The sequence below is a fragment of the Perna viridis genome, chromosome 8 (assembly GCF_037379345.1).
Source record: "Perna viridis isolate PV_CMFRI_1.1 ecotype Kerala chromosome 8, ASM3737934v1, whole genome shotgun sequence".
Taxonomy (NCBI): domain Eukaryota; kingdom Metazoa; phylum Mollusca; class Bivalvia; order Mytilida; family Mytilidae; genus Perna; species Perna viridis.
The window spans coordinates 44,820,671-44,845,461 of NC_142452.1; the positions used below are offsets into that span (position 1 = coordinate 44,820,671).

General features: G+C 31.6%; 1 protein-coding gene across 3 annotated transcripts in view; it reads right to left on the reverse strand.

Annotated features, from left to right (window-relative positions):
* Window positions 1-24,791, reverse strand: part of LOC148610678 (ephrin-A4-like) — a 111,380-nt gene that overhangs the window by 20,269 nt on the left and 66,320 nt on the right. Inside the window, exon 1 of one of the 3 annotated variants that reach the window (XM_088595940.1) lies at window positions 12,364-12,741. The exons of 1 other annotated variant lie outside the window; for it this stretch is intronic. In XM_088595940.1, coding sequence (XP_088452066.1) covers window positions 12,364-12,527 — 164 coding nt within the window. In that variant the 5' untranslated portion in view covers window positions 12,528-12,741. Of the gene's footprint in view, window positions 1-12,363; window positions 12,742-24,791 lie in introns of those variants that run through there. One more of the 3 variants, XM_088595937.1, reaches the window with a different exon arrangement.

The window sequence follows — 24,791 nt, forward strand, 5'->3', positions numbered from 1 at the left end:
TCACTAGAGAATTTGAATTGTTTCCAAGGAATTAGGTGAAGCAAACTACCTAAGCTTAGCTACAAATTTGCCAAGTTAAACAGTTTGTAAGAAATAAATGATACATCTGTCCATACCCATCATGATATGTGATTTAAATGATCACTTTTTCATCAAACCTCAACAATTCTTAAATAAAATATCTTAATAATGTTGACCAAATCTGAAGGTTTCCAAGTCCTAGTTATAAGACTGAACTTGATTTGAATTGACTTGATTTCAAAATGGGCAAACCAAGTCTAGATGTCGCCACAGATTTTCTTGTAATAATGAAATATAGCATTAAAAATCTAACTTAGCAGTAACACAAATAAATTGATCCTCGTTCAAATGCAAATGAGAACAAATTTTCCTGAAGTAGAATTCATTTAACAGTCACCAGTTAATTGCCAAAGATTGCTGCTGGTACCTAAAATTAAAAGCAAATCTGACAATCAGAGACTGAAAACTATGTTAAATACAGTTCTATAAAGCGGGAATTTATATTACACAATTAGCTTCATTCTTATACCATGGGAAGGGGACTACACGAGCCAATAAATCCTGTGCAAAGGTAAAGGGGGACACCACCACAGTGTTCTAGGATTTTTCAGAAATTGAGGTTTACTCTGGAAAAATCCATATAAAATCAACTATCCCACACTCAATGACTGCTTTCCCAACAAAACAAATCCTTACAGCATACGAGGTTTTCAACTTGCCACGGGAAAGTGTAAGTAAGTACCTAACTTTCCCTGACCCAAAATTCACTTCCCCCGGGTAACAGGAAATAGGAATCCTGGAACACTGCACCAGTTGTTATAGACTACACAGGCCCATAAAGCCTGTTCAAAGAAAAGGGGACACCACCAGTTGTTAGAGACTACACAGGCCCATAAAGCTTGTTCAAAGGAAAGGGGGGACACCACCACTTTGTTAGAGACTACACAGGCCCATACAGCATGTTCAAAGGAAAGGGGGGAGGGGAGACCACCAATTGTTAGGGACTATACAGACCCATACAGCCAGTTCTAAGGAAGAGGTGGGAGGGGAGACCACCCATTGTTAGGGACTATACAGACCCATACAGCCAGTTCAAAGGAAGAGGTGGGAGGGGACACCAACCAATTGTTAGGGACTATACAGACCTATACAGCCAGTTCAAAGGAAGAGGGACGAAACACCTCCAGTTGCAATGTACTGTCATTATATGAGTAAAGGTTAGAATCCTCCCTTACCTTATACAATGTTCACAGGTAAACATGTTGATATTGAAGAGACTGCAACTTAGATCTTTAATGATCCATATTACCACATATATACTTTTCAAACAATTTTATTTTTAATTCAAACTGTATGTTTAGGAAATAACCAACTTCCTTTTGATAAATCTGTAAAATATTTTGGCAATCATTAACATAAGTAATTAAATTCCATTTCTAAAATAATGCTAATTTCATGTACTAATTTATCATATTTGACACCAAAGTTTTCAAAATACAGTGAAATTATTCAAATCACATTTTACAACAAGCATTATACATGATTATGTACACCACTATGAGTTCTGTGTGTGAAATATCTGTAAGAATTCAATGCTTCATTCAAAAAAACATATAAACAATAAAATATACATTCTCCTTACATTTAAGTATTCCTGGATATAAGATGTAATCCATGAGTGTAAAAAATGTTGGGACGCCAGGTACATGTACATACATCTACAAATATATGTACATGTAGATGGTTCTTTTTCTTGGTTCTCATTAGCTATTAGAACAGTTTCTAATTCTCAATACGTTTCAGGTATTCAGCAAGTTGCTTTAGATACATGTATGCCTATATCATCAGAATATGACAAATATTACACCCATCACCCATGTCCTTTGACATTAATTTATGCTGACAGTTGTGAAAACATGATCATATTTAGTACTGCTACTGATTTACATGTACACAAATATTTGCACCTGCATCCTAACAAGGAAACTATCAACATACATTTTGGTAGTGTTTCTCACGTACTTCAAGTACATGAATAAAGTGAAAAAGTGTACATAGAACATCCCTATTCTGTACTGCAACCTGTTTAATGTACATGTACATGTGTACATTCATAATATTTTCATAGTAAGTTCATAATATTTTTACCACTATTCCATTTTCACAAAGCATTTATACCCCCTCTTTTTAGGAGTATGTCAATATGTTCATCCCTGCCCCCTTTTAACAATATGTTCTTCCCTGCCCCTTTTTAACAATATACTAACACCTTCCCCCTTTTGACAATATGTTCATCCCTGCCCCTTTTTAACAATATGCTAACACTTTCCCCCTTTTAACAATATTTCCATCCCTGCCCCCTTTTGACAATATGTTCATCCCTGTCCCCTTTTGACAATGAATAGAAAGGTTATGTACATGTATATATGTTTTCTTTGTAGCCAAGATTGTTCAAACTATAGATTCCAAGTTTTAAAAATGCACTCTTCTTATTTTTATTCATTACACACAGAGAATCTTTAAAAGATGGTGTAAAACACAAGACAAATGTTATTTTCAAGTTTTGCTTGAACAACATCATGTAATTTCCTACAATTTATTTATGGATGATCTTTAGTACTATTTAACATGAAATCAACTCATAACTTTCTCTAAAATAGCTGCAGTATCAATTCACCTGTACAGAGAGTATCAAGTTTTTATACTTTAGGTTTTAGAACCAATCATTAAGAAATTAAGGCAATCTTTATTATAATACTGCATGTCTATTTATACAATACATTCCATGTAGAAGATTTAAGTAGTGAAAATTACAAAAAAAAATAAACAATAAAACAGATGGAAAAAAAGGATAAATTGAGGGTCAGTACATGTAAACTACCCAAATATTGGACATTAGATATTTGCATATCAAAAAAACAGAAAGGCCTAGAATGTCATCTCTTCCTTGTAAACACAACAAATTCTAATTGCCATAATTGGTCTTCCTTTATATGACCTACATGTATGTCTAAAACCCTGGATTCATCAATGATTAATCTGCATTTTGAACATTGAATTCTTGTAAGTGTAACTATAACCACGACCAAAGGACTAGGCAAGACATTAATTATACTTTGTTTACAGTCGAACTATAACCATGACCAAGGAACTAGCCAGAACATTAATTAGACCTTGTTTATAGTGTAATTATAACCATGACCAAAGAACTAGCCAGAACATTAATTAGACCTTGTTTATAGTGTAATTATAACCATGACCAAAGAACTAGCCTGAACATTAATTAGACCTTGTTTATAATGTAATTATAACCATGACCAAAGGACTAGGCAGAACATTAATTAGACCTTGTTTATAGTGTAACTATAACCATGACCAAGGAACTAGCCAGAACATTAATTAGACCTGGTTTATAATGTAACTATAACCATGACCAAAGTACTAGGCAGAACATTAATTAGACCTTGTTTATAGTGTAATTATAACCATGACCAAGGAACTAGCCAGAACATTAATTAGACCTTGTTTATAGTGTAATTATAACCATGACTAAGGAACTAGCCAGAACATTAATTAGACCTTGTTTATAGTGTAACTGTAACCATGACCAAAGGACTAGCCTGAACATTAATTAGACCTTGTTTATAGTGTAACTGTAACCATGACCAAAGGACTAGCCTGAACATTAATTAGACCTTGTTTATAGTGTAACTGTAACCATGACCAAGGAACTAGCCTGAACATTAATTAGACCTTGTTTATAGTGTAACTGTAACCATGACCAAAGGACTAGCCTGAACATTAATTAGACCTTGTTTATAGTGTAATTATAACCATGACCAAAGGACTAGCCAGAACATTAATTAGACCTTGTTTATAGTGTAACTGTAACCATGACCAAGGAACTAGCCAGAACATTAATCAGACCTTGTTTATAGTGTAACTATAACCATGACCAAGGAACTAGGCAGAACATTAATTAGACCTTGTTTATAGTGTAACTGTAACCATGACCAAAGGACTAGACAGAACATTAATTAGACCTTGTTTATAGTGTAATTATAACCATGACTAAGGAACTAGCCTGAACATTAATTAGACCTTGTTTATAGTGTAATTATAACCATGACCAAGGAACTAGCCAGAACATTAATTAGACCTTGTTTATAGTGTAACTATAACCATGACCAAGGAACTAGCCAGAACATTAATTAGACCTTGTTTATAGTGTAACTGTAACCATGACCAAAGGACTAGGCAGAACATTAATTAGACCTTGTTTATAGTGTAACTATAACCATGACCAAGGAACTAGCCTGAACATTAATTAGACCTTGTTTATAGTGTAACTGTAACCATGACCAAAGGACTAGGCAGAACATTAATTAGACCTTGTTTATAGTGTAATTATAACCATGACCAAGGAACTAGCCAGAACATTAATTAGACCTTGTTTATAGTGTAACTATAACCATGACCAAGGAACTAGCCTGAACATTAATTAGACCTTGTTGATAGTGTAACTGTAACCATGACCAAAGGACTAGGCAGAACATTAATTAGACCTTGTTTATAGTGTAACTATAACCATGACCAAGGAACTAGCCTGAACATTAATTAGACCTTGTTGATAGTGTAACTGTAACCATGACCAAAGGACTAGGCAGAACATTAATTAGACCTTGTTTATAGTGTAACTATAACCATGACCAAGGAACTAGGCAGAACATTAATTAGACCTTGTTCATAGTGTAACTGTAACCATGACTAAGGAACTAGCCAGAACATTAATTAGACCTTGTTTATAGTGTAACTGTAACCATGACCAAAGGACTAGACAGAACATTAATTAGACCTTGTTTATAGTGTAATTATAACCATGACCAAGGAACTAGCCAGAACATTAATTAGACCTTGTTTATAGTGTAACTGTAACCATGACCAAAGGACTAGGCAGAACATTAATTAGACCTTGTTTATTTGTTGTTGTTTCTTGTACATGTATATTACATTTGTAGGTGGTCCTTCAGCTACATGTTGATCAAATCTATTTCGTGACATCTTTCCACCATGAAGTAGAATTGACAGGACTAATGACACATTTTAGGCTTGCAAAATTAAACCCTAACTCTACTGGTATAAAAACAGGTGATTTTGTCATGCAAACTGATATAAATCTACAGTCGTAATTCATTCCCTTTTCCTTGTATAAATTTCAAATCGATTCATTTCAGTCAAAGGGCTTTTAATGTTTAAATATATCCATGGACTTTACCATTGATCTATACAAATGCAGGAATGATAAATAGTTGAGTAGAAGCATTACTAATTTTCCATAGTTTATGGTTTTCTTTTGTTGCAGTCAAGTTAGCTTTAAATGTTCACATTACTCTAAGGTTCTTGTACCAGAAAATTTGGTTGTTGAGTAATTTTAACTTTAAAAAGCACATTTTAGAAAGATACAGATCAATTCTGAAAAAGAATACCATCCAACATTTTAACTCTGTTTCTGCTTTTGCATAAGCCTGCGATCACTAACTAACCAGAATGTACATGTATAATGGAGAAGATATTCATCCAGTTTGACCCTAACTAACCCCTACCCACCCACTATATTCAGCCCAAGGGCTTTATATGTTTTCATCCCTTTCAAGTGTTTTTTCAGTGAAAGTATGTACCAATTTATAGTCTAACACATGCCTTTTTTACGACTAGACATGCATTTAGCCTGAGGTTCTGAAAGTAATGTTCAGTGATTATCTGACTATAAACATACATTGTGATTAAGATGTCTGAAGACACAGGAGGACAAAATTAAACATTAATAAATGATACTGCATTGATAGCATATACATGTACATTTATATATAGGACCAGGTATTGTCTGCTGACACAGGACTAAGTATGTGAAGAATACAGCAATGATAAAATGTACATGTAACATAGGACCAGGTACTGTCTGCCCACACAAGAATAACTACATAAAGAATACAGCAATGATAAAATAGGACCAGGTATTGTCTGCTGACACAGGACTAAGTACATGAAGAATACAGCAATGATAAAATGTACATATAACATAGGACCAGGTACTGTCTATCCACACAAGAATAACTACATAGAGAATACAGTAATGATAAAATAGGACCAGGTATTGTCTGCTAACACAGGATTAAGTACATGAAGAATACAGCAATGATAAAATGTATATATAGAATAGGACCAGGTATTGTCTGCTGACACAGGATTAAGTACATGAAGAATACAGCAATGATACATTTTTTGTACCATATAGGACCAGACATTGTCTGCTGATTAAAACTTGACTGACCATCATTTTGAATCATTAACAGTAACAAGATTCAACTACTCTTAGGGAAGAAATTTTAGCTAATGAGGCCTAATATTGAAGAAATAGTGACTCATTCAATATTTTATAGTTTCAAAGAAGACAGCCAAATCAAATACGGCAAATTATCATGGAATAAAACAGAAAATTCCATGGAGAAAACACACACACACTAATATCCCTTGGAGGTCATACAGAAAATTCCATGGAGAAAACACACACACACTAATATCCCTTGGAGCTCAATTTAATGAGACCTATAATTAAATGTTTAGTGACAGTTTTAAATGGTCTAAGCAGTAATTACAACATTCTACAATGTACAGAATTAACACCATTCTTTTACCCCATCAAGAATAAGTCCAAAAGGCTCTTTATACCTTATGTTTACCAAGCCAATGATATAGGGTTACAATTCATGCTTGATGTTGACTGGTGCAGCTTTTGTATTAAATTTTTCTGAAGGATTAAACTTATGAAGTGATTGTTCGATGTTGAAAACAAACTTGATGATTATTAGTGTTTGAGTGCTCTGTCAACAAAAAGGTGTGAGTTCAATACATAGACAAATTAAGTTTCAGTTAACAGTATGGGCATGATTGTGAATTAATTCCGTAAATTTAAATATAGATTTTCGCAAGAGTCTGTATAATCTAAGTTAGCATTTTTGCATATTCTTCCATCTGTTGCTATGGTTTCACTTTTAAAAAGTTAAAAGAATTAATGTTTTAATACATAACATATAAGACTTCAAGGCCTATGGAGTTTGTCATTGTTTGAAGTAGCACAAATTTCTGTTTAGTTTTTGGCAACAAGATGAATGATAATTTGTTCAGTTTTTGTAACATGAAACAATTTAAGGGAGGTGCTTGAACAGTACAGTTTGCAGCATAATCTGATAAATATGAGGTACATAAAATGTCATATACATGTATGATTTCAATACCTGGTGTACACATACACAGTGTACCTGGCATATGAATCCAAGTTTTTTTTGTGCTCACTGTATCAGAAAAAAGTATTCCATTTTACCAATTAAACAGTGGAGAAGAAACTTGATATGATACATGAACCTTCAGCTGCAAAATAATTTCTTTCAGAGTCATTTCAACATATTTGTTCAATCTTTTAAAAATTAAAAACAGAGCTGGTGAAAACTAAATTCTCAGAAGATCCCATTTGTTCATCAGTAACCCCAAGCATTCACTTTTAGGTCATTAAGCAGTGAAATATTCACTAATGACACCATAATCCTTTCAGAAAGTTGAAATTATTCTATCAACAACTGTGACAAAGAAGTAATAAGGTAAAAGTTCCTATTGACAAAATTAGTGTCTTTACTTTAATCTGTAGGATCATGATGACAGATAAAGGGGAGATTACTCCACAGTACCCTTTCATAGTATTAAATATTGTAACTTCAACATAGTTCCCATTCTTCACTGAATTAAAAATGAATATGAAAGTACAAATGTACATACTGTGAAAGTACTTTAATTCATGGATACTAATTTTCGTGGATTAGGGAAGAAACACAAGTTCATCGATTCTTGAATTCAAGGTTTTGAGGTTTTCAGTATATACATCAATGGGATTTTTCTTTTTGTTGGGAACCAAATTTCGTGGTTTGGCCTACCCATGAAAACCACGAAAATTGGTATCCCATGAACAATAGTACTTTCACAGTATATGGTTTCATTAGTAAGATTTAAGACTGTCAAGGAGTAAGAGTTAAGCTCAACAAGTTTTGACAGAATTATAATCCAGGCATTAGGGTGATCATTTTAGTAATTAGGATAGCCACATACATGTAATGTCAAGTTTTAAGAAAAAAAGTATATGAAAATACATATAAACACCTCTGCACAGTAATACATGTACATGCATCAATAGACAAACAAAAGTACACTCTGTAACATGAACACAAAAGAAAACCAACACACATCGTACATGTAGACCTGACAAGAAAGAAGGAATGCCTTGAGAATATAGAATATAAAATACATCATAAATTCCCATTCCCCATCAACAAATGAAATGCTTAATTTAATTCTAGCAAGCTGCCATTTCAGTCATTCTCGCTACATTCCTGCCGATTTCTCAACAAACTGTAAGAATTCCCAAGTTGCATGAATTCTCATTATCTTGTAATAATCTTACTGTGAGAGCAACACGCTATGTTTATTTTTTGCCAATTCTAAAAAAACGTCTAATTAGATGGTCCACTGCATTTGTCTAAGAATTTACTGCATTACCAATGTAATTTAAATGAACTAGACTGACACATGGTAAACAAAACTTAACTCAACCCTTCAGAAAAAAATATTAAAAACAATGCATAAATCAGGGCTAATTAGTATATACAAAATGTATTGCTTCAGAAAATTTTCAGAAGAAAAGTTGTCAGATAATGGTGATAAAGGTTTTTTTTGCTTTTCCTTTTGAAACACTGAAGACAAGTGACAAGTACATGTTTAATTTAAAAAACAAATACAGAATTCTAACAAACTCGGGTCAATCCCAGAAAACTGCCTGAATTATTATACATGTTTATTTAATCTTTGGGTTGAACTGTAAAGCCTATCATTCTAATGAAGATCAAATACGGAACATAATTTGTCACAGTCAAGTATGAAATAAAAACCTTGTCAAAGCATTACAGTAGAAATGATTGATCTCAATTTTGTGGTTTTTGTTTAAAAAAATGAAATCTCCACTTTACAAAGCAAACTAATCTGAAGTTACCATTGTTGCAACATAAGATCTACAATTCACAATGAAAACTCATTTTAAGGCTCCCAGACAGATAACATGAAACTATAATTACTTTTCAGTCCAGATAAAATTCTCTCTTTGTCAAAGCCTACACTGAGGATTTTAATGACTTTTATTCAGAGGTGTAACAAGAAACCCTAACACAGGTACAACTCCATGTTTGTTTGGATAGAGAACTTTTTCAATAAGAAGTAAATGAGTTTTATGAAACTAAATCTTTAACAAACCAGTTGACCTATACTGAAATCTTTAAATAAAATTATGTAAAGTGTTGACATCTTAATTGTGTTGTCCTTACATTAATTTCTGCATTTTATAAAAGGAAAATAATCAAAAAGTATGGCAAGCAGAAAGCAGTAAGATTTCAATCATTTCAAACCAAATTAACCATAGAACAGATGTGTAAAATAATCCTCAAGTTCAAACTCTTAAATCAGCATTGTGTTCAGATAAAACTTCTCTTGTAGAAAAAAGTTTCTAAAATATTTTGTTTAATTCTATAGAAATGTATCAATACCCATTTAAGACTAACATTACAAGTATATGAATATTGTACAAGAGTTGACTTGCTGTTTTTTCTCTAAGAATTATATCTAATACTGTACAGTTTACTTCCATAAAGTCTTAAAAGCATAACCTATATATTTTCCATTCTTCCTTAAAAGATTATCTATTTCTACACAGAAAAAACTTTCTCTATCCTTCGGCATAAAACACAACAATTATGACAATAAGCAAGTCAAAATACTGAAATAGAGGCAGCTACATTGTACATGTATGATCGTCATGATACATGTACATTTATTTAAATGGAATTCACAAGACTTTAACAAGAATAATGTTCTAAATGTATTTCAATCAATAGATAACTCTGTTGATACATTGAACAGAAGTTACTAGGGCAAAAATTGGAAATCAAAATTAACAAATAAAAAATTCCTACATAACTTCAGTAATTTTTTTTTAGGCAGACCAGAGTTTTAATAAAATATGTAAAAGCCCAATTTACCACTACACTACATTACAACTTCGGAATTTCGTTTAAGACAAGCAGAGATTATCTAAATACCGCTATCCTTTGTACAAATAACCTGTCTATGAAAGTGTTTTAAGCATGGCTTGAGGAAATTATAACAATGTACATTTACAGAACGTCTTAATGACAAAATACAAGACACTTATTTGTTATGTTGCGAGGCTGTGGATTTTCTCAGATTATGTCAAACGAATGGACACTCAATGGTACTTGAAAATATGCAAATGGGATGTCAACAATGAATTATGAATAGCAATCCGATTTTGTGGATCCTGAACAAGTGGCCATTAACAAATTAAACAGAGAAATCCAGATTATGGTTCAAGTTTAAATAAAGTGATGCATGATTCAGATATAAGAAATCCTTCAAATATGGTGCCAGTAAAAAAAAAATCAATTGTCATTTCATCAGTGATGTACTTACATCATTTTTTTTTAATGATTTTATTCTTTAAATGTGCATGTAACCATAAAGCTGTACATTAAAGATCAAACAAGTTACAAAAAGTCCACCCAGAAACAAGATAGTGTACAATGTTTACAAACCTATCTTACAACAATAACATTTATTATAGCTAATTACAACATAATTTTTATTTTTATTATCAATCTTTGAATAAGACTGGAGGTGGCAAAATGTTATCAATCTATACAATAACAAGTCAGTCTTACATGTACATGTACACAACAATGTATCAACCTCATTAATAGTTGGCTTCCCCTTTTTTATTCAGTTAAAATGGGAAAAGCATATTGGGCTCTTCAGATCTACAAGAATATGTCCTGTGTCCTGACCAAGACCATAAGTCTCATGTCCAATGTGGAAAAACCAATTTAACACAAAAAAATGTCCACCATGGTATGCTACATTAACATTGTTCTATAACAAATCCCAGGAGTAATCCAACTGAAGCGTTCAGTGTTTTTTAAAAATTAATCAGAAGAATAATTTGATAGAATTTCTGTCTCAATACAGCTCCAGACTCTGTATATAATAAATCAATGATCCAAGATTTATATTAAAATATTGTTGCTATTGTACAGTTGCTATTTACAATTTATTTGAACCTGATTTCATAATTCCAGTAAGTTTAACTGAGCAATTTCAACTAGCAGAGAATGGTCTTTCCTGTATAACTACAAAAAATGTATGAGCACTGAACTTGAATTTATAACTAGTAGTTTGTGCTTGGAAAAACACATTATTATGATTGATAAAATGTGAATTTTCAACATTCAGCAAAAATCAACCCACTTTTCTAGGAAATAATACATGTTTTATGATAAACATGTCCATGTAACTGAACAATTTTATTTTGACAGCATTTACATGTATCAATATGCTCAATGGGAGAAAGTGTAGTTATATTCAAGATTTCATTTACATTGAATTATTGATATTGGCATGTGCCTACAATCACAAATATATATATTTATACTAAAAACTTCAACAAATGCCAGTTTTGCAAAATAAAAGTCAATTTGGCATCTCAAATAATAAAATACAAACAAAGTGTCATATTTGCCAATTTAAGTGTTCACAATATTCTATTGAAAACTAAAAATATATATCCTAAGGCAAATTGATTGTATTAATACTTAACTAATTGTTTCTAATCCCTATATCATAAACCTATCTGCACTAACATTTTAATTGGATTTCTGCTAATTGGATCAGTTATAATAATTTTTCCAAATTCCTAAACTATTTGACTTGGTTTTAGAAAGAAAATAAACAACATCATGTTCCTTTCATGTAAAGTAGTATATATGGTTACATTTCTATTGAAATGTAACCTTATATTAGCATATTATATATGTTAAGAAAATCTGTCTAATTAAGAGTAATTCTAAACTAGTGGGATTATAACTATAGATGAGTCTTTTTGTCATTTTCGTCTTTGATGTGGAAAGATCAAAGAATATCCAAAGTCTGAAGAAGAGTAATTAAATTTATACAGGTAGATGCCAGGTATATTTTTGTCTGATGCAAAAATATCTTTTCCAACAATTTATTGAATTCATTGCCATTTTGATGGAATTTCAAGTGTTTATACCTTAACAAAATGCATTACGCGGAGGATCAAAGCCGCTTTGTGTATCCAGGTGTTAAATAAAATGTCGTCTATTTTAGGTCTAAGCCAGTAAAAACAAAATGGTGAATTATAAATTGTGTACTTACATTGGGTTTGTTTTATTCCAAAACAAAGGTGGTAATTTTTTCCCTGTGCTAGTCACTGATACTGCAGGCATACAAAAACTTGTAAAAGGTATCAACAATATAAAATACTGCACGTTCAAAAACATTCCCCAAGAAAATTTTAGGAGAATTCTCCAAGTCCTCATAATGACATTTCATCAAAAACACACATTTGTTTAAACAATTTCAGCCGAACGGTAAACAGATCATTTTCTAATTTTCTCCGATATGAAAAAATCCATAGCACAAGAATTCGTTAAATTTTAGCCATGTTTCATCTCTGTACTACTGATCAATTGTGTTTTGAATGAAATCAACAACTGAATAGACCCGCCGGGTCACATGACCGTAGATCACTGCGGGGTTCACAGTGGGGGATTTAATACATTTCTATTCAAATAATAGAAATACCATTTCAATGACTTTTTGTGAAAGGCAGTTTATTAAAAATCAGTTTGTCAATTTTAAAAGATTTTTTTATACACCTTTTATAAAAATGAGCAGCTATATAGTTATAAAATCTCGTGTACAATTCTCTTTAAGAAATGATTTCTGTTTTTAAGTGACATTCTGCCTCATAATAAAATATTGATTCTAAACATGAAAACAAAATTTTGAATGACAAGATATTGATTTTGCTTTTGAATACACAAAGTTAATGGTCAAACAATTAAAACTTGTTTATCTGTCATCAAAACTTTTTTTATCAAAACAAACTCACTGGTATGTAAAATTCCTACACTCTACTTTATGTTAGTCAACAATCATGACTATGTCAACAACAAAAACATGAATGTATTTTTTTTTAATATTTTAGCATAAAATTGACTTCTTTCAAACACATCATAACTTTAACAATTAAGGAAATTTATTGATAGTATATTGGAGCTAAATTTCACTACTTTCTCTTAGACAAATGAAATTTTCCATAGGTCAAACCCAAGCTGTTATCTAATAGAAAATCATCTCTTCTATGAATAATTCAGAAATGAAAACCATTTGATTTTACAGAAGTAATAATCCCTGGGTTAATTTGACTTAATTATTAAAACTAATGGTCCTGCCATAGAATTCAATACAGCGAGCTAATGTATTTTAACAGGAAAACTACTATCACTTAAAGTGTTTCTCTGGAAGACAGGATCAAGTGTGTTTAAAGAATCCAAGACTCTCCTGGAACCATGTATTATGGGGGAGTGTACAGGGAACAAGAAAGCCTCTACTGTTCTCCAGTCATATATTGGGGGGAGCATGTAGGGAACAGGATCGAGTCTCTACTGTTCTCCAGCCCTTCAGGGGAGCATGCAGGGAACAACTTTATGATTTAACTTATACTGTTTTAATTGATATATAATTAAATAATCTAAAGACCTTAGTATGCAGGGAACTAGGAAAAATGCAAAGAGCTTCATTTTTAATGTTGTCAGTCCATAGTCCACGGTAAGCTTCTCTGTCAACTAAGTCTACTTCAACTGAACAAGACTTTGTGGAAACAAACCTGATAGATAAGCTGTTATTGTATAGCAATGAAGCTTATGGTTTATTGTAAATCAACTTTTTTGTGGATATTTAATCAACACAATTTGCAGTTATTTCTTTTTTTGCCATATACTCAGTCTAACATCTATTCTACTTGAATGGACTTAATCCAAAAATAAATCACTGATTAATACAACTCTAATCTGCTTTACAAGAGTAATCAAAACTCTGTAAACACTTGTTTGGATATAAAACACACCAACCATTTTATCCTGAAAAAGATCTCACTCCCCCCCTTTCTAATAAAATCATCAGTGCCTAATGCCATACAGAATATTCACCATAAGAGTTTGAGAAATGTTATTAAAAATGATAAAACAGGGGAGATAAAAAAATATTTGATGATCATGCTTACTATATGATTGCATCTCCCTTTGGATATGAGAGTTTACATCAGCTGGGTGATTTTTACTCCTATTACCATTAGAAGATAGGACAACTGCATGATTCTTAGAAAGAGTTATACTTATAAACAAATTCTGCCCACATCTCTCATCCTGCTTGATGCTCACAGCCAACAAAAATGTTCAGTATTCCTCTCATCAATGGATTCAAATCATAGAATGATTTATTACACAAGAGCAAATAAAGTAATTAGTTTGCTAATGACCCACATTAAAACCTCGTTACATTTCAATTAAAAGAAAGATAACGTTTCATAACTTGTGTGAACACACATTCTCCCCTGCAGATAAAGGTAATGTTACCTTTGAAAAATATGATTAACTTCATAAAAAGAAATATTCATGGAATTAATTATGAATCAATAGCACCAAAGGTCTGAAGACAACAAGAAACAAGAAGAAATAGAGATCAGAGAAAATGTGTCTTACTGTTATCATCATCATCCCGTTTATTTGAGAGGTAGGTTTTAGGACAGATGAGAGGTAGGTTTTAAGACAGAAACCTTCAGTGGAATTTAAGCTCTAAGGTATTACTTGTTGGAACTTTCAATAACACTGGATGTATTTTAATATAAACCTGATGAAATGTTGAACATGTTGTATTATGGTAGGCCTTAATGTTATAAAAAATCATGGTACTGAATGTTTATAACTGACTGCTATACTGTTCTGCTTTAATGTTAAAGCAATAATTTGATTATTAAGAGGTGCATATAATCAAAAAGCAGATAATGTTAACCCTTCCAGTGCACCACATCCATTTTGCCAGTTTGATGAAGTATGTGTCCCTGATTTGTTTTAAAATTGGTGTTCAGTGAATCAGACTCTTATTTTATTGTTGTAATTGCCACCTGACTTACAAATTTTTAGTATGGATTTTAAATTGATTACCCTTGGTTTAAGATATAAAGGCAGATAAGAAATTCATAATAATGGCTTTACATTTTAGATCAAGTCTACTATGCTTGATGTATTGTTGTTCAAGGGAAGCAAAATTATTTTTATTCTTGGAGGCTATATGGTCAGTCTAAACTCAACCCTGCATGAAAGCTTAGTCATAACAACATACAGGAGCTTATTACCAAATACAGGAATGTGATCTAACAGATAATCATAAGTACAAATTACAATTTAGGAGGTTCTAGGGAGTGCAACTTTTACTGTGATATGTTAGGAGAAAATCAGTACAACATATACAACTATATAGCATAAAGAAAAGTAAAAAAAATAATAATAGAATGCTATCATATTCCAAATTTGAAATACTATAAACAAACCGACACCCAGAAAGTACAATGGATCAAAATGGAAAAGCTCTACTAATTGTATATTTACAAATTAAAGAAAGGGTATGCCTGTTCATTAGTAGAATGATTCAATATTGTATGATACTCATATGACAATTATATTCTAATGTATTCATATCAAACAAATTGGGCTGCAGTAATCATGGGATTCTAATGATTTCTTTCCTCTTGCATCAACATAGTGCTCTGAAAATGTGTCAAAATACAATCAAACTAAAGGTTCTAGAAAAGAGCTGTCCAACATTAATTCAACACACAAAGTAACTGAATAAAACAGCATTTTGTTGTACATTTGTTTTTTTTTCATGAATTACATGTAGAAATACTTTTGTTACTGCTGGACACCTGGAAAAAATAAAATCATGGGAACAAAAGTATAACTGACTGAACATCCAATAAATCAATACAAAAATATTGTTTGACATCATTCTGTTCTTTACAACAACACAGCTTTTAACATAAAACAGTAAATCATAAAATGTAAAGAGACAATATTTATAAATGACCTGAGGTGTAAGACAGAGTTATTCATTGTGACTCTCACTCTATGATTATGTTGACTTAAAGGGGTCATGGTCAGAAATGACCAAAGGTCATGTTCATGTAAAGTGATTATGAGGTTTTATTTGATGTTAGAAGACAGCAATTAAAGAATTACAATTGTAGCTGTCCCATAAATATAATAAAGAAAGGATAACAACAAACACATGATTGCTTTTTAAAGACTTATTTCCTGAAGCTCTATAATTGATAAAAACATTAATGTTATCACAGTACATATGTTCATTTTTGATAAGTAATGATACTTTTCTTTAAAAAAACGACATTTAAAAATGAATGTCCAAATTCCTCAGTATGCTGATTAAATACAAAGCACTGTAACTCCTGTATGACAGTACACATTCCAAAATGAATGCTTGATATAATACATGACCATATTGAGTAACATCACACAATTTAAACACACAATGAAACCACTTTGAACTGCAGTTGTGTATAATGTATTCACAATTATAATATTCTAACAAATCATTTAAAATGACAGAAAATCTTCTTACAATTCTCATTAAAATTCAATATGACAGAACTTATATCAACCACAGGTTTATAATGAATACATAACTGCATAAATTATGATGAAGTTTATGAACTCCTTCACTGTAAAGTTAAACCCCTTCTAAGTTCCATGTCAACTAAGTCAACATTACTACCAAATTGATGCTGTTATTATGAATAATATTCCCTATAAATACAAAATGCATATGAATAGCACTGTACTTAAGACTTTTAATTTAACCATTACAAATTTTCTTCTCAAATAACATTTCCTATATGTAATAAGAAATAGAGGAGGGGTTTAAACAGACATTACACAATTTTATACAAAAATAACTAAATAAAGGATTTCTTTTACTTTGATCTTCTGAGTGTTTACTTTTTTGCACACTTCTTTTAACACTGTCCATGTTGAGCAAACTAATTTGAAGCAAATGAGAGCCTTACTTGAACAAATTACTATCTTGTCAAAAGAAATTTCTCCATCAATAATAATTACATTCAGTCAACTCCCCATTTGACTAAGAATATGATTCCTACAAAATGGGCTTGAACAAAATCAGTGACCATGAAATTATTTGAGGAATCTTGGATAACATAAGAACTATGTCCGCATTAGCTTCCACCATCAATTCAGAAAAAGGTGCATTCAAGTCTCATAAAATATATCATCTGAGAAAGCTAGGGGTAAAGGAAAAATGATATCTATACAGTAATGTAAAGATATGATTTCTCTGTTTCTGCTTCCATCTTCATGGTTGAAGTGACCATTTTTCATACTTTCCCCCCTAAAGATATTTGCCTCATCCCTTCCATTCTTTTAATACAAGCAATAAATGGCTTAGGTATAGAAGGAATTCAGAAGTTATAATTGTAGTGTGCCCCACAACAAAATCTGTTTCTGCATCTGTGACATCAATTTATAGTCTTAATAACTGTAATTATAAATGTAAAAAACCTTTTATTTCATGATTTCAGAAGAACATATTTTCCACCAATTTTCCTTTTATGACAATTTTGAAATGTTGCGTTCCTTCACACATTTTAGTATTACTTCCATTTAAAAATGTAAAGTATTTGGCAATTTTTGAAATAAAATGAATATTTTGTCATCTAGTGTCATAATTTTGATCTTTCATAGCCATATAACATATTTTATGACTGAGCTAATATAAGACCATAAGGTTTTAACATGGTCATAAATATTTCTCACAGTAAAAAGCACTTTATTAACACTTGTAATTAATGGATTGTAAACTATCCTATGACAGTACATTATCTTAGATTGCACTCACTGCAATTATGATATTTTTAAAGTCAATTTTGTAAACAAAAAATTCATTTACAAAACATTTCCTGAATGTTATATCAATATGAATCACATTTTGATTGAGGCATTGGAGTAGCCAACAATTTTTCTGAATTTGTGTCTCTTGATGCCCATGATGCAGATTTAGACCACAGCTCATAATGATAATGCATTAAGTACTCTACATACACTGTGTGAAGATCAGTCATGGAACTGCTTCATTTCATTCTTTTCTTGAGATTTTTCAAGGAACAATCCAAAATATATATATGAACTATTTTATGAGAATATTCAATTTATCTCTCGGTGCAAACAATATCAAAGATATAATGCACTTCCTGTCTACCCTGCTTTAAATTAACAAATGATATGGCAATAACGATGCACTATATGAAGGCGTATTCTATCGCTGCAAGTCAAACATGTTTTTGATGTGGCTGTTAACTGATTCTACTTAATTGACATATGAAGTTAACCCAGGCAAAACAATTGCTTTATTTGAAAAGATACGATCTTGTAAGAAAACACATTTTGTCTAAATTGTTTTTATATAGAATTTGTCATCATTGAAATTGCTGTAAAATTTGCCTTTAAAATGAACTTGATTGATAATGGTATAGAAGTAAACATTGTCGATGATATAGTACAGCAATGTTACACAGATTCTCTCCTGATATTTGGTTCAGTAAATCAATTTTATGGAGCAAGTCTTTATCAAAAGACAAATGTTTTAATTTTATCTGATTTTCCAATGACATTATTGACATTCCTGAATAAAATATCAATTTTGCCTCCATATACAGTTTTGTTTTAAATTTTGATGATGATTGAAGAATGATTCAGATCTATCGATATTTTACAACTTTAATGACAGAAATTGTCCTACTTACTACACTGATAAATTAATGCCATCACATGCAAATCTTTGGAATCGGTAGAAATTTTACATGCTGTGTATTGATGTGTAGGAACTTTTTTTTTATTTAACAACATTCTACCTATCTATATGTATAAATAAATATGTTCCTACTAAAACTAGGATAATCTAAATAAAATGAAAAATCTGGAAAAATGAACCAGGTTTTTTTTGTATTCTGAATGCTCTTTTTCCTAACAAAAACTATTTTTGTAATTACCCGTCTTTAAATCTTTTATAATGCAATGATCAATGACAACATCAGGAGTATGATTCCTACTAACTTTGACCTATCAGTAATGCATGCTTAAATAAGTTATATCTTAACAATAAAATTATAACCAGATAATTTCACCAGACAATGAGGCATCAATTTGATTAGCTTCAAAAACAACATATCTTGAATGCTGCCATAATTATAACTGAGTTTTCTGATAGGATCCCAGTATGCAGATATATGACAAACATGCTATGGTCAGCTCATTCCCTGGGGACCAATTGTATAGGCAGTGTCTTATTAAATTAATCCTGGAGTTAATGATCTCAAGTACCAGACTTGAACATTATTAGACTTTGTTTCAATTATTATCTTTTTCTAAAAATTAGTTTTATTAATTTCTAATTAAGTATCACAAATATATGCCAATTGATTGTTCCTTAATTTGCATCTATTTAGTAACATAACATGGCCATCAGTTAATTTTGTTTTAAACACTACAGTAACACAGAAACTCTGTTCCACTAGTCCCATAATGTAAGTAGATTGATTTCAACATTGCAACTTGAAGTAAAACTTCTGATTCAGTAGGTTTACATTTTATTGATTTTCTCATCCAGAAAATCTTTTTCTAAACTTTTCACCTGAAGTATTTTAAATGCATATCAATCATCTTATCAAACATTTAATTAACTTATCAAATGTGATTTTAATTTCAGATAAAGGATTCACTCCTAGCTCTGAGGAGTTTCAAAATAGCCCCACCCCACACAGAGTGATCTGACCAGATGGTCTCCCTTCACATGACCTCAATAAATCACTGCATGACCGATCATAATTAAACCTTCACAGCATCCAATAATTCAGTGATAAGTAGATTTAAGTCTTCACTTCTCATCAGAAAATTATAAAGTTAATTATTTTGAGCAGATGATAGGTTGGTACTAAATACACATTAATGCATTAATAATTAAAATTGTCAGATAACAGATAAGATAAAAGAGTTATGTCCCTTACTGTCAAATTTCAAAGCCTAATGTTAATATTTATGCATAGAACAACACTTAAAATATAGTTACAACAAGGTTTAAGTGTAAAAGTTACAGTTCTTGAGTTTAAAAACTAGTACATGTACTACAAAAATTGTGTAAGGACCCCTTGAAACATTCTATTAAATCCATTATATATAAACTAAGTAGATCTGGATAAATAGGAGAGGTGGTGACTTAATAATGCTTTTTACTTCAAACTGCAAAAAAAACTGACAGCAAAACAATATTATTCTGAATAGTAGCAATAAATTTTCTTTCTTCATTTTAGTTTTTAAACATTTTAAAAATATAAATAATAAATACTAAATATGTCTTTAAATTATACAATGTACAGGTACTTCATCATATGAGCTGAGGCTTCAGGACCCAAGGAATTTATATTATGGACAGTAATAGAAAATTATAAAGAAAACTTCAAATATCAGGTTTGGGATTTATACTACAATACTACAATACTACATTTCAAAAAAAACATTTCAAGTTAAAAACTCTGTTTTCTTTATTTATTAAACATAAACACATGCTGCTTAAAACTATTGATTATTTCACAATTCCAATAATTATGATAAACTGTTATTCAAAAAATAAAGAGCAAATCAAGAACACTCTGACAGAATTTGTAAAAAGTCAAACATTTATGACTGTCTGGACATTATTGTCACCCATGTGCTTCCCATGGTTCTATTAACAGGAAACAGCAAAGCATGCTGGGATAATTACTCTACTGTCTGGTCATTATATACAGACAAGATTAAGGTGTTTGAAGTTATTATTACTTAACAACTTGGATGACCCTTGTCTGTCTATGGATTAGCAATGTTTGAACTTTAACCTCTTCACACCTAGTGTCAAAATGACAAATATTTTTATTATCTCATAAAGTCTAAGCCTCAAATATCTTCAATTTGACATAATGTTTAGAAAATTACTTATTTCAATTTATTTTCTGATTAATTCAACACTTTTATGTTTAAACAATTTCAGGGGTTCACAATAACCAATTTAAATAAAATAGTTTACTATGTTGAGACCAAATCAAAGAGAATATACCTTGATCCTTACAAGAAATTCAATGAATATTTAATTGGTCAAATTATTCATTTGTTATATAACATTTAATGTGCATTATTTTTGGAAGTTCCAAGGAAAACAATGAACCAAAATTATACAACAGCACAAAATTTGCTCATTATTCATATTTCTATCAAAATGAACTGTAAATTCAACACTTTTCATTATGACAAAATGACAGTTCTTAATATAAAATAATTTATGTTACAAATAGTTCAAAATCTTTATGATTGAAGTTAATAAAAAAATATAAAAAAGACTCATAAAGTTGTCATTTCAAATGTATTGACAATTCTCAATTAGATTCCTTTGTAACAAATTGATGATCTTAATTTGACAAAAATCTACTTCAACATGTTTGTCAAAATTCTAATGAGTTGATGAAATTCTATAATTGTTAAAGTGAAGTTTTCATTATTACACTGTCATTCAGATATTTAACATCATTTCTTTACTTTAACTACAGCACAAACTCTCTAATTGTTTCTACTGAAAGAACAAATAAAACAAGGTTGGAAAAATACTTGAACCACAATAAAAGCCAAACTAAATCTGAAATAACTCTGATGCCATAAACAAACAAGGTTTGTATCACAAACAATTGGTGATCAGACAATTTTTATGACATTCTTTGCCCACCAATCTGAGACCAGCTATCCTCTACTTATAACCAAAATTATTTCTGCAACATTAGTAAAGTGCTAGCAGGCAATATAAATTAACATTTCAGACTTCACAGACCTACAGATCTAAGAATTCATATGTAGAACTCCCAGTATTTATACTACAGACATAGTACAGATGGCCTCATACTATCTATGTGTTATACAAGATATTTCTGGTTTTATAAACTGTTTATAGTTTGTTAAAGAGAGAAATGTTGTTTTCATTCTCCTAATTGACATAATGGATAACAATGACATAATGGATGCTGCTGAGAACGAGATTCTCATCATGTTGGTGGCAAACTAGAAAACCTGGTATGGCCTGAATAGCTTGTCCTAGTCTCAGCATAAGTAGTCTTAAACATGTTTTGTTGTTCATATCATTATACCATATGTAGGACTTTTCTTTGAATTGAAATAGCATTGCCTTTTATAGGCAGTAAAATATTGTGTTTTATGGGCATGTAATATATTTTAGAGTATGCAATTAAAGCTTACTTGATGTAACTGAAATACAGTGAACAGACAGAGATAGGTACACAACAAGCAACACATAGCAACTGCAAGCAAGCATAACTTAAAAAACCAAAAATGACAGCAGCAACTGAAGACTGATGTCTGCATAGCAGTCAGCCTTGTGTAATGTCTTCCTGCCAAGGTAGTACCCATGAACATTGCTGAGAGACTGGTCTTCCTGCCAAGGTAGTACTGGTAAACATTGCAGAGAAACAGGTCTTCCTGCCAAGGTAGTATTGGTAAACATTGCTGAGATACCTGTCTTCCTGTAAAGGTAGTACTCATAAGCATTGCAGAGAGACCAGTCTTCCTGGCAAGGCAGTACCGATAAATATTGCAGAGTGACCTGCCATCCAGCGAAGGTAGCACCCATAAACATTGCTGAGATACCTGTCTTCCTGTAAAGGTAGTACTCATAAGCATTGCTGAGAGACCTGTCTTCCTGCCAAGGTAGTACTGGTAAACATTGCAGAGAGACAGGTCTTCCTGCCAAGGTAGTATTGGTAAACATTGCTGAGATACCTGTCTTCCTGTAAAGGTAGTACTCATAAGCATTGCAGAGAGACCAGTCTTCCTGGCAAGGCAGTACCGATAAATATTGCAGAGTGACCTGCCATCCAGCGAAGGTAGTACCGGTAAACATTGCTGAGATACCTGTCTTCCTGTAAAGGTAGTACTCATAAGCATTGCTGAGAGACCTGTCTTCCTGCCAAGGTAGTACTGGTAAACATTGCAGAGAGACCTGTCTTCCTGTGAAGGTAGTACCCATAAGCATTACTGAGAGACCTGTCTTGCTGTCTAGGTAGTACTGGTAAACATTGTAGAGAGACCTGTCTTCCTAACAAGGTAGTACCGGTAAACATTGCAGAGAGACCAGTCTTCCTGTGAAGGTAGTACCCGTAAGCATTGCTGAGAGACTGGTCTTCCTGCCAAAGTAGTACAGGTAAACATTGTAGAGAGACCAGTCTTCCTGTCAAGGTTAAGTAACTGTATATCAAAGTCAAAACATTGCCGAGAGACCTGTCTTCATGATCATAATATACACACAATAATAAGTATGAAAACTTGCTGAGACAGAAAACAAAAAAACATTTCCTGGGGTTGATCCAGGGTGATGCAAATAAAATTAAGCAATATTTATGAAAGGAAGAATTTATGAAAAATAAATATTTCATGCATTTCAGTTTTTTCTCAATTTTAGAGGGGGTTGACATTGCTTTCCTTGAATCAGTACCTTATTTCTTGTATCTTTCAGCAATAGAGTCACACACTTCTTTTAATAATTAACAATAATGCACTTTTTCTTTCTTTACCAGAAATTTTAATTCCTTCAGTGCCTTTGCAGATTATATTTGAGCAGAGCAATACAAAAAAATACTTTAATGCACAATTTGACAGATTAAAGTTTCCCTAGATGCAGTAAATTGTTTGTTTTTCACAATAAATCTAATTCTCCATAGAACAGAAGGTGTTACCCCAGATGTGTGTGGTGTCAGCCTGAATAGTCTTTCATTTTCCCCAGCTGTTCATATTTTTTCATATAGTTTTTCTACTTGCAATCAGGAAATCCATTTGTTACTAGATTTATAGCCAATATCAAGTTTGATTTTCCCATAATAAATTATACGATACTTTAATGTAGTTGGAGAATTATCATATGCATTCCTTCATTCTCCTTCAACAACAAAACATTAAAAATACTAGTACAAGTAAAAGACAATATACCAGGGGAGTCAATGAATAAACCAAGGTTAGTTTGTAATATCTAAAAATAAATGTCAAGGTCAAGCAAAAAACCCCTAAAAAAACTGGAATAGGGTTTGTGGTTTGTAAGTTTCATTTTAGTTTTAGTTTCTGTTCCAGAATTTCCAATGCAGAACATATTGAAATCCAAGGACCGATCTGCATTTTATTGTTTACTTCTGGGAAATTGAAACGCTGCATCATAATGCAAAATCTTATATCTTATGCTTTTCTTAACATTTTTATCCTTTAGAACTAGATATTTGTCACTTTATATCATTATTTTTTACACAAAAAGATACTTTGCTTTTGATATTGAACCCAATGATATGTTAATGACAAATCTCTATGCATCTGAATGGTAGATGAGGACCCATTCTAATGAAACCAGGGAGTCACATGATGAGACTTACATACCCTATTACAAATTAGACCTCTTTTGTAACCCTGATAATGAAGCAATGAAACTAGCAAACAATGAATCCAGTTAGATCTTTACAAACAAGCAACCAACACAGACCTTTACAAAAAAGCAACGAACACAGTCAGACCTTTACAAACAAGCAACGAACCCAGTTAGACCTTTATAAACAAGCAATCAACACAGTTAGACCT